Below are 12,150 nucleotides of genomic sequence, written 5' to 3'. Positions count from 1 at the left end.
AAAGAATCCTGCATCAGGATCCACACTCTCTTCCTAGTCCTGTGCAAGCTAAAATGCAACACCCCTTTGGCAGAAAGGCCAAAAGCCGCAGGACAGAGGAGAAGAGCACACAGACACAAAAGTTTAGCCCATGGCAACCATGCTAATGGATTATGGGATGAACTTGCTCTTCCTGCCTCCACACAAAGAACTTCTGGAACCATGTAAACACGGATTCCTGTGGAGAGATTGCTTCAATCTCCAGATATTTCTAATTTGGGTGCTGCCTGTCTGTAGGTCTGCTGCTTCTAAATTAACCTCAGCTTAGGCCTTTCCTGTTGGAATGTTCAGGGAGGCAGGAGAGGATATATTGTTTGATTATAGCCTTTCCAACTTGGGTTAACAAGTTCACAATTTAGCAGAGTAACATTCCCCTTTTTAAATTCATAGTGGATGCATTTGCTCAGGCTCACTAACGCCTCTATAATAACTGTTCTGGTATTTTCCCCTTATTCCCTCATAAAAGATAAGACACAACACTCTTTTCTATAAAAGTACACAAAGAGTTTACTCACATTCTGTTCACAATCGGATCCCAGAAGGCAGACTTATCTTAGAAAAGTAACATACACCCGGAAACTATCTCATAAGGAGACAGTCCCTTTGTTCTCTCTTGGCTGGAGGCCAAGAGAGCATCTTTGGCTAAGCAGATGTTGCTTCTTCGACAAAAGTAGTCACAGAGAAAGAGATGGCTGCCCTGCCCTGTGCTTTTGCCGTTACCTGCACAGGTGAGGCCACGCCCACTTCTAGTCACATGCAGAGGAAGTCTGTCCCAGCCCAGAAGGAAACAGGAAGTTTACCTGCTGCCTGGACAAACATTCCTCCCCATGTGTAAACATGTTCACTCTAGGAATGTTGTACTTGACTGCTCTTGTGTTTCACATCCCCCATTTCCTCCATGCTTTCCAGGCACAGCCTGCACTTTAAAGCTCCATGTCCAAGCGTCCAAGCGTCCCTTTCCTTTTTTTTGCTCCGGAGAGCTCCCCACAAACACCTGCTCTTTACTGCTGAATTGAAGTAAATGACAAACTGTGGAAAAACCCACATTGCCATTGGTTGCGCTTCAGCTTTAATGTGCTCCAGGGCAGAAAAGAAAAAAGAAAGAATATTCCAACATGGAGTTTTAAAGCATGTGTCTGCAAAGAGCAAAAGCTTACGTGTGGATAAGCCCTTAGCAGTTGTCCCATCGAGCTCTGCTTTTCAGCACCCCGGACCTGAAGAAGAGATCCCAGATCATGGATGCTGACATTTTCAAATGCTCTGGAGGAGCTGTTTGCATTCTTGCAAAGTGATTTGCCCTGCTGGGGCCAATTCTTGTATCCAGAGATAATTGTCATGGCACACAAGCCCCACGCATACCCACAATCTCCCGCCAGTTTGATTGCAATTTCTTACCTTAAACTTTATGTATTTGACAAGATCGAAGTGTTTGGCATACAACTGGATATATTCTTGAAGCTTGGAGTTGTGCATGTAATTTGGGAATTCCTCTGGGAAAGGGAAGTCTGGAAAGCACATCATTTCTTTGCAAGAGTTGGTGAACACAGAGTGGTAAATACTGGCTCTGCCTTCCTCTGTAGACTCCTAATGGGGAAGGCAAGACAAAGCATGAACAATAGAAGATAAGCACAGCTTCAGGAAGTGAAAATCCTTACAGTTAATGTGCAACTGGGATGTCACATGCCCAGCTTTCCTTCCAATACAGTGGATTTCTCATCAGAAGATGAAGGTACTAATGCTATTGCGTGGCAATTCCCGCCCCCTTCCACAGATGTAGTAAATAAAGACACAGACACCAGAATTAAGGTTAATGGGCGTAAATGGCCACAACTTTATTGATTACAGGTAAGAGACGTATTGGCTTTAGGCATTGGCCCTAACAGACTACCGGTCTAACCGGGAAGGGTTAAGCACCAACAGGGGGAGCCCCCGAGATGCACATCCCTAGGCGCTCCCCAAGGGGTTACTGCTCTGGAGCGCGCTTTAGGCCCTAGCCCCGTAGGTTTCAGACGAGGCGGCGCCCCCCGGAGTCCTTTAACGAACTACCCTTCAAGAAGTGGGGGAGGTGATGGCGTTCCTCCCCCCGACCTCATTTACATAACAATACCCCTGCCAATGCTACGAGGTAGGCGAAAAAATCAAGTGGCTTCAAAACACAGCCAATTAGCCAAATGGAAAAACTCCTACCAGGCCCCTTACGGCGACCAGCCAAAGCCCATAGCAAAGTCCAGCAGCAGCCTAGAGGGAGGGTGGGTGGGAAACCGCTGCTGCTGCAGGGAAGGAAAAGGGGCGAGCCAGGACTGCCCCGACCTTAAGTGCACCCAGGTAAACCCGCCCCTACCGGCAGCTGATTGGCCGGCTCGGGGGTGATGAATATGGATGAGCATGGGGAATCCCTGACTCCCGCGGTGGTGCTGCCGCCAGCCCCATGAGATTGTAGATGGGGTCGTGAGCCCACAACACCCCCCCCTCCTTATGTCGGGAGTGGCTTTCTAGGCTGCATCAACAGATGTTGTGAATCACTCTGAGATCTACGGAAGAACAGCAATACGCAAATTTAATATATAAAATATATAAAAATAAAGTATAGTGACCAGATCAAGGGAAGTAATAGTACCACTCAATTCTGCCTTGGTCAGACCACACCTGGAATAAAGTCAAGGTAAAGGGCCCCTGACAGTTAAGTCCAGTCACAAATAACTCTGGGGTTGCAGCGCTCATTTTGCTTTACTGGACGAGGGAGCTGGCTTTTGTTTGCAGACAGTTTTTCCGGCTCATGTGGCCAGCATGACTAAGCCGCTTCTGGCGAAACCAGAGCAGCGCACGGAAATGCCATTTACCTTCCCGCCGGAGTGGTACCTATTTATCTACTTGCACTTTGACGTGCTTTCGAACTGCTAGGTTGGCAGAAATTGGGACCAAGCAACAGGAGCTCACCCCATCGCAGGGATTCAAACCGCCGACCTTCCGATCGGCAAGCCCTAGGCTCAGTGGTTTAGACCACGGCGCCACTCTGGAATACTGTGTCCAATTCTGGGCACCACAATTTAGGAAGGAAGTTGACAAGCTGGAACGTGTACAGAGGAGGGCAACCAAGATGACCAAGGGTCTGGAAACCAAGCCTTATGATAAATCAACACAACCTTGCCAGAGGTGGGGGTGTCTGCTCCCCCAGGTATCACGGAATAACCCCACCACTTGACCTTCCATCATACATGTCATCTCTTTCATCAGTACCTCACCGACTTGCATTTATTCGTGCAAGGTTCAATGTCCTTCCATCGAACCTGCTGAGCCACAGATTTTCCAAGGGTTTGGTGTCTCCGCTATGCGTGTGTGATGGGAAAACTGTTGAATCTCTTCCACATATAATGTTCAACTGTCCCCTACATAGCATAGCCAGGACTAAATTCCTGGGCCCTGCTTTACTGCGCTTGGTTAGCAGGCCTGTTGAGTCACACGCCGCACTGCTTTTGCAGGATACAGATCCTTCTGTTACTCTGCAGGTGGCGAGATTCCTGAATGCGGTTATCTCACACGCAAAAACCACCAAAAAACAACAACAACATCAAAATCTAATCGGACAGTTATGATGAGAGTGCATGTCGGATCTTGTCTTCAGTTTTCCTTTTTCTGTGAACCGTCCCTTGGAGCTCTCCGGGCCACATCCTATTATTTGGCTCTGCCCAATGACCCACCCTTGCATCGCAGTGTTCACCTTCTGTTGCCAGATATTTCGGTTTTTAAGCCTTTGTGCTTTTTTATGTTTGTACATATTTTATGGGCTAATAGCCGTAAATAAATGAATGAATGAATGAAAAAGCCTTATGAAGAATGGCTAAGGAAGTTGAATATGTTTAGCTTGGGAAACAGGAGACTGAGAGGAGATATGGCAGCCATCGTCGAATATCTAAAGCGTTGTCCTTTTGGAAGATGGAGCAAGCTTGCTTTCTCCTCCTCCAGTGGGTAAGACCAATGGCTTCAAGTTATAAGATAGAAGATTCCAACTAAACATCAGGAATAACTTTCTGATAGGAAGAAGAAGAGTTTGTATTTGATATCCCACTTTATCACTACCCAAAGGAGTCTCAAAGCGGCTGACATTCTCCTTTCCCTTCCTCCCCCACAACAAACACTCTGTGAGGTGAGTGGGGCTGAGAGACTTCAGAGAAGTGTGACTAGCCCAAGGTCACCCAGCAGCTGCATGTGGAGGAGCAGGGAAGCGAACCCAGTTCACCAGATTACGAGTCTACCGCTCTTAACCACTACACCACACTGGCTCTCCAGTAAGAGCTGTTCAACAGTAGAAAAGACACCCAGAAGAGGTGGTAGACTCTCCTTCCTTGGAGGTTTTTAGCACAGGTTGGATGGCCATCAGTCATGTATGATGTAGTTGAGATTCCCACATTGCAACGGTTGGACTAGAGGACTCTTGGGTTCCTTCCAACTCTGCAATTCTATGATTCTAATATTCTATGCTGCCTACCTCCTTTCAAAAGTCCAGAACAGATCAGTGGTGAATGGTTGGGATTACATTACGCTTTCCATCACTTTTTCCATAAGTGCCCCATGCAATTGGACACCTTGCTTTTTGGGAAATCCCAAATTGTATGTAGAGAGCCTACACATGCCCAGCTTGCGTACATTCTGAGCATACAAAGGGGATGCACAGTGGTCATGTCAGGTGTGGGAACAGCAGGAACAACCTCCTGCTCCCCCTGGGTGCCAATAATAATAATAATAATAATAATAATAATAATAATAATAATAATAATAAATTATTTAAACCCCACCCATCTGGCTTGGTTTCCCCAGCCACTCTGGGCGGCCTCCAACAAAATATTAAAGTACAGTGGTCTGTTAAACATTAAAAGCTTCCCTAAACAGGGCTGCCTTCAGATGTCTTCTAAAAGTCTGGTAGTTGTTCTCTTTGACATCTGGTGGGAGGGCATTCCACAGGGCGGGTGCCACTACCGAGAAGGCCCTCTGCCTGGTTCCCTGTAACTTGGCTTCTCGCAGTGAGGGAACCGCCAGAAGGCCCTCAGCACTGGACCTCAGTGTCCGGGTAGAACAATGGGGGTGGAGACGCTCCTTCAGGTATACTGGGCTGAGGCTGTTTAGGGCTTTAAAGGCCAGCACCAACACTTTGAATTGTGCCCGGAAACATACTGGGACACAATGTAGGTCTTTCAAGACCGGTGTTATGTGGTCTCGGCGGCTGCTTCCAGTCACCAGTCTAGCTGCCACATTCTGGATTAGTTGTAGTTTCACATCATGCTGCTAGCTTGTCTGTACAGTGGTACCTCAGGTTAAGTACAGTGGTGCCTCGCAAGACAAAATTAATTCGTTCCGCGAGTTTTGTCGCCTTGCGATTTTTTTTCGTCTTGCGAAGCACGGTGTCGGGAAAGTTTTGGAAAAGCTTCAAAAATCACCAAAGTCTTTAAAAACCTCAAAAAAGGCTACCACACCGCGTTCTATGAGTTGCTCCTCGAAGTCAAGTCGCAACTGTATTAACGGTGTTAAGAAAAAGGAAACAAACTTGCAAGACGTTTCCATCTTGCGAAGCAAGCCCATAGGGAAAATCGTCTTGCGAAGCAGCTCAAAAAACAAAAAACCCTTTCGTCTAGCGAGTTTTTTGTCTTGCGAGGCATTCGTCTTGCAAGGTACCACTGTACTTAATTCGTTCCGGAGGTCCGTACTTAACCTGAAACTGTTCTTAACCTGGAGACCACTTTAGCTAATGGGGCCTCCTGCTGCTGCCACGCCGCCGGAGCATGATTTCTGTTCTCATCCTGAAGCAAAGTTCTTAACCTGAAGCATTATTTCTGGGTTAGCGGAGTCTGTAACCTGAAGCGTATGTTACCTGAAGCGTATGTAACCTGAGGTACCACTGTATCTGATGTAGGGGAGCCCTACATGTTTCCATCAGTCTGTCCCTTCACACATTTGTTTGTTTGTTTGTTTGTTTGTTTGTTTGTTTGCACGTGAAGCAGGGACTCTTGGCCACAGGAAGGAAGAAAGGTTGAGACAACCCACTCACATGTGCTTTCAACATATTATGTGAACCTCCCTAGAGAGAACGCATGCAGTGCTGTAGCATTGGGGGTTTCCAGTGAAACCAAAGGGCCTATGCTACTATATGTAAGAGTAACTCAGTTTGAAGAATTTGGAAATCCTAAGCCATATATTGCCATACTTTGCTTCATAAACTGGGGGTCGGGGGGAGTTCTCTTGTGGTGTTGTTGGGAGGGGCGGTCAGTACACTTACAAGCAGGGTGGATAAAAATCAATGATTTTTTTAAAAAAAATAAAATCAGATTTTTAAAATTTAAATCGTATTTTTAAAAAATTTAAATCGTGTTTCTTTGATTTAAATTGGATTTTTAAAATAAAATACTTTTGGAGAGAAAATCTTTCTAAAGATAGTTTTCCATTTAAGTTACATTATATTCCAAAGGCTATTCATCAGGAAATAAGGATTTGTTTTAAGTTTTTCATGTGTGCTAAAACTCAGTCTAAGGATTTTGTTTTTGTTTTTTAAAGTTTAACCATATCAGTTAACAAACATGGATACGTATGCTGTAATGTTACTGTTTTAGTTAAATAAATTGTTGAAATTGTTATTAAGGAAATGATTATTTTTCTCCTTCCAATAAAGAAGAGCAGAAAAGTTGTCCAAATATAAACAGTTAACTTATTAAATCTCACAATAATTCCATAATTATCTGTCAATGTATTTCTAATAGTATAACCAAAACAGTATTTTTTGATATAACTGTAAAAACTACTCTGAAAATTTATTATTCCAAAAATGAAACCTTCCTCTGGTTGTAAATATTAAGATTATACCAGAAAGAATGAGTCTTTCTGTAAAAAAATCATAAAGATTTAAATCAAGTCTTACTGACGTGGTTTAAATCGTGATTTAAATAGATTTGATTTAAATCAAATCCACCCTGCTGATTCTGAAGCAGGCAGAGGGTTCCTCCTCACATCTGCCAGGACCTGGGTGAGTTAAATGTCCCTGGCAGAGGAACTGCATTGATCCACGCTAGATCAATAAGTGGCCCTGTAAAAATGCTTGCAAGCAGGGTCAGGGCCACGCAACTGCTGACCCCAGCTCTACCTTCCCCCACAACAAGTGCAAACAGCTCAAGCCTTGATGACTTCGCTTTCAATGCTTACAAAGTTGAGCAACAGGATGACTGTCCATCTCTACTCCCAGGAAGAGCTAATGGCATTTCTTTACGTGCAGGAGGATTCAAGATGATCCTTTTCTGTGGTTGTTCTAATGCCAGCTTTGGATCAGTGCCCCAGTGTGGAAATCTTTACATGAAACTGCAGGTTACCCACACACACTGGCATGTGAGGATTTCCCCACGTTCTCATGGTGGGCTGGGTGGGGCAGAAGGAAGGGGACTCAAATAAAAATAATAAAGAAATTAAAGACATTTTAGTGGCATTAAGGCAATTGCCACTTTGGAAGCAATCTAAAGATTATGGCAGGCTATTGTCTAGGCAGGCAGTTTTTCCGTGTTCTCTGTTCTCAGATTACTCTTCTGTAAATAGTTAAGAATGGTTATATAACAGACCAAAAAAAGCAGCCTATTCACAAGCAATGAAAAAGGAGAAACCCAAGTGCTTCTCGACTGCTTCTTAATTGCACTCTAATTAGCAGATAAAGAGGCTTATGTGATTTTTGTGGCCTCTCTGGGAATCCTCACAGCACCCAGAGCACATTTTGCTTTTTATTTTATTTTATTTTTGCTTTAAAAGGAGTATGGGTGCCAGGCTCCCTTAAATTCCTAGCTCAAGCGTGTGTTAGAATTTGGCGGGGGTTAAACTGGATGCCGGGACGTGGGTGGTGCTGTGGGTTAAACCACAGAGCCTAGGACTTGCCGATCAGAAGGTCGGTGGTTTGAATCCCCACGACGGGGTGAGCTCCCGTTGCTCAGTCCCTGCTCCTGCCAACCTAGCAGTTTGGAAGCACGTCAAAGTGCAAGTAGATAAATAGGTACCACTCTGGCGGGAAGGTAAACGGTGTTTCCGTGTGCTGCTCTGGTTCGCCAGAAACGGCTTAGTCATGCTGGCCACATGACCCAGAAGCTGTACGCCGGGTCCCTCGGCCAGTAAAGCAAGAAGAGCGCCGCAACCCCAGAGTCGGCCACGCCTGGACCTAACAGTCAGGGGTCCCTTTTTAAACTGGATGCCAGATTCCTAACCCAGCTTCCTGTGTTCAGGAACTCACCTGGGGTGATGGGTCATTAGGAGAAGAAAAACAAAAAAACATGACAACCGTTAGGAAAGTGAAAGAGAGGGGGTCTGCACCAGACAGCGAATGGGAGGGAATCCTCACTCAACTCAGTTAGTATGAAAAGAAAGGCAGAGTTTGAGGCAGAGTTGAGAGTTGGCTGGAATGTGACCAGTAGGATAGAGAGGGTCAGAGCAACGTCTGATTTCTGTTTGAATCCAAGGCTGTGGCTATGGGAGAAGCAAGACCCCTTTGAGTTGTCAAGGCTGTGAACCCCTCCATCGCAGACTCAAGTTTTATATATGCATAAATACACCATATATCCTAAAGACACCACAAAGACGCCTAGGACCCTCGTACCTATGGGACCGCCTCTCCTGGTATGTCCCACAGAGGACCTTACGATCTTCAAATAAAAACATCTTGGAGATCCCAGGCCACAGTGAGGTTAGGCAGGCCTCAACCAGAGCCAGGGCTTTTTCGGCCATGGCCCCGATAATAATAATATTAGCATATTTGCCCCAACCACTCTGGGCAACTGAACCCCTGGATTCACTTAAAGAATAAATAAATTGTTTGTTATATTGATATATTGGACACTTTTCAATTTCTAGTATGTGAAGGTTAATCTTAGGCACAAGTTACTTAATCTTGTTAGAAGATCAACCATTTCACATCTGACTTCTTTCACAACTCTTGGGTGGATGCCAACTGAACCCGATGATTTGTCTTTTTCATTTTATTTTGTTAGTATGGCCTAGGACGTCATCTCCCTGTTGCCACTATTTGACTCCATGGAGGATAGAGAAGTATGTTTAACACATCACAATACCTAACCTATAAATATCATCTTTTACCCCTTTGCTATTGAAATGGAAGGGTACATTTTAGAAACAGTTCACAAAACAGCTGCTCAAAATGCTTGCTTATAAGAATTTGTGGAACGACTCTGGTCATACTGAGACGGTCAACTTTTATTGCAAACCATTCCACTTTAGATGTCAGGTTGGGCCCACACGAGTGAATAGTTCTCTGCTGCTAAAATCCCATTCACATAGAAAACTGCTAGGAAGAAGAGGTCCCACCAAGTCTTCTCCCTGACATACTAGCTTTCTATGAGCAGGGACTTTTTGTATACTGGGGGTCCTGCAGCCTGGACCCCTGGCACAGGTTTAAAATGGAGACCTAGGCCTATTTCAGATGGAGAGAGGCAACAGTTGTTTTCAGAAAGTTGAAGGCAGTTTGAAGGAAGGATTATTACTTGTATACCAATCCCACTTTCTTCCATGCTAAACAAGTTTAGCAGGGGTTTCAACGGTCTATAAAAGAAAGATATATCTTCAGCATGAGAAGCACTGCCTCTCTTAAACTGGAAAATGCCTTAAAACCACATGATTAGCAGCAATAAAGGTTTTCCGGGTTTGGCAACAACCAGCCTTGAGGGCAATAGTCACATTGGCAATGCTATGAAATTCCCTGAACTTATTAACTGTTCTCAGTTGATGCCCGACCAGTTATGCATTTTACCCTCTGCTGAACTGCTGAACTGCAGCAAAGGTCTCTTGTGTTTGCAAACTAAAGTGACTCCTTGTGCCTTTTTCATCCCCACCAAAAATTGTCCGATGAATCTGGCGCATAGCACAATAGATGGCAAAATAACTCATAATGACAGAACAAGCAACACTTAAGAAGTTTCTTCCGTGGGTTCCTCCATGTTCATCTCCCCAAATTAATTTTTAGAAGTCAAATGCATATTTCCAACAAAATGAGTTGTAAAACAGGTTCACATCTTTTATCAATCAATCAAGCTGACACATTTTTACAACTAGATATCTGTGGCGCTGTGGTCTAAACACTGAGCTTCTTGGCCTTGCCGATCAGAAGGTCAGCGGTTCGGATCTGCACGATGGAGTGAGCTCCCATTCCTCTGTCTCAGCTTCTGCCAACCTAGCAGTTCGAAAGCACACCAGTGCAAGTAGATAAATAGGTACCACTGCGACGGGAAGGTAAACAGTGTTTCCGTGTGCTCTGCTTTCCACCATGGTGTTCCGTTGCGCCAGAAGCAGTTCAGTCATGTTGTCCACATGACCCGGAAAGCTGTCTGTGGACAAATGCCAGCTCCCTCAGCCTGAAAGCGAGTTGAGCAGCACAACCCCATAGTCTCCTTGGACTGGACTCAGCCGTCCAGGAGTCCTTTACCTTTACAAGTCAAAATCTCTAAGCATGATTGCAGCTCCCCATGTCTTGTGATTAGATCTAATACCAAACCACATCAGGTCAGATCCAGCCAGCCAAATAGGTTGGGATTGCAGACTTCAGTCATAAGGAGGGAAATATGTAACAAGCTACAAAACCACCACATTCAGTGGACAGATGGGACATTTGTCCCTGAATACACACTCACCGTGAACCGCCACAGTCCCCCAATGCCATCACTCCTCTCAAAGCAGATAGGCTCCAGTCCTTCATCTAGGCAGCATTTGATGGATGCCAGTCCACTCACTCCTGCTCCAATCACTGCTACTTTTTTTACCATGGTCACCTAGAACAGGGGGAATTGTACAGATCCTTCCTCAGAACCAAATAAAATCATCATCATCAACAACAACAACAACATCATCAACAACAATACCTTCCCCCTTTATTTCATTAAAAAATAGTACAATAAAACACAACTTCAGTACATTCCGTGTGCCCAGTGATGCCCACCCACCATTTTGACTCATTTGGTGTACCAGTGTAAACTCGCCATGAACCACCCACCCCTCTCTGTTTCCCCCCCACCCCCAATGACTACTTGAAATCATTGGAAACCAAGAAATCTATAACAGATGAAATAGAAAAAAAGATAAAATAAGGGGAAGCAAAAATACAGAGAAGAGAAAAGAAAGCGTATCTCCTTTGCCATTTTATATGCAGTATGTTACGAGTCTCCAAAGACCCCCAAAAGGAACTTGGGCTCCCATGCTAAATGATTTTCCAAACCCCGACACAACTCACCACCAAAAAGCTCGTCCTTGCCTCCGTGAGCATTCACACACACTCTTGCAAACCGGGACCATACACTCACAGCATGAATGCAAAGTTCCCCCACTTCTTGGAAAGCCTGTCCTCCTGACTCTAAAACGGCCAGCGATAGTTGGCATTCCCAGCCTGGCTAGGCTCCCAGTGAGCCATCTTCCCACAACTGCAAACATGTCCTGCACCATTTCTTTAAAAAATAATTTTTATTTAAAAAATTTCTTAGGTTATGTGCACCCCCCTCTTTTCTTTTCAGGTCTTTTCTGCAGATCAGTTCCATTCAATGTGAGAAAAGGAGGACACAGCCACTGGAAACTGCCTCAAAAAGTCCACAGCAAAGCGAGGCTTGTACTCCCATCACATTTTTGGTCTTAGGGTTAGGAGAAGCCCCTGTGGCTACAGGGCTTTGAAACACGAACATCTGTATGAGCAGCAGAGCTGCTTACACGAACCTTGCCCTTTCCTCCAGCCGCAGCCTCTTAGGGCTGTAACTGCAACAGAATGAGGATTTGGCAGATACAGACTCAATGAGTCTGGAGAAAGATGCTGCGATTCTCCCCCTGCCAATTCCAGCTCTACTTATGTTGCCACTAGTATCACCTTACTTTTCCTTGTTTGCTGCTCCTCTTCTTCCAGTCCTGCCAGCTCCCTGTCCGCATGCAAGTGGGATTCACCAGAGAAGGCGAAACTTCTCCCTCGTAGCTTTGGAAATGTGGGAGGAGTTTATTTGAAAGCCAGGAGGCACAACATACATTATCTGGGCTGACTCTGGTCCTACATCCATTCCCTGTCCTCAGGGAAATGTTGGTTTGGATAGTAGCTCACTTCTGCCTTAAGTC

At 45.1% G+C, this 12,150-nt stretch overlaps 1 protein-coding gene across 3 annotated transcripts in view; it reads right to left on the bottom strand.

The window, feature by feature from the left end:
• The window catches only part of LOC308587056 (flavin-containing monooxygenase 3-like), a 22,038-nt gene extending 9,888 nt beyond the window's left edge, over positions 1-12,150 (bottom strand). The window contains exons 1-3 of one of the 3 annotated variants that reach the window (XM_081194436.1): positions 11,912-12,150; positions 10,695-10,832; positions 1,435-1,623 (exon numbers count right to left, since the gene is read on the bottom strand). In XM_081194436.1, the coding sequence (XP_081050562.1) occupies positions 1,435-1,623; positions 10,695-10,826 (321 nt within the window). In that variant the 5' untranslated portion in view covers positions 10,827-10,832; positions 11,912-12,150. Of the gene's footprint in view, positions 1-1,434; positions 1,624-10,694; positions 10,833-11,290; positions 11,312-11,911 lie in introns of those variants that run through there. The other 2 variants (XM_081194434.1, XM_081194435.1) reach the window with 2 other exon arrangements.

Source organism: Podarcis bocagei (genome assembly GCF_964188305.1).
Source record: "Podarcis bocagei genome assembly, chromosome: 5".
NCBI classification, from domain to species: domain Eukaryota; kingdom Metazoa; phylum Chordata; class Lepidosauria; order Squamata; family Lacertidae; genus Podarcis; species Podarcis bocagei.
The sequence above is the reverse complement of the archived record's forward strand: the minus strand, read 5'-3'. Positions and strand labels throughout refer to the sequence as shown.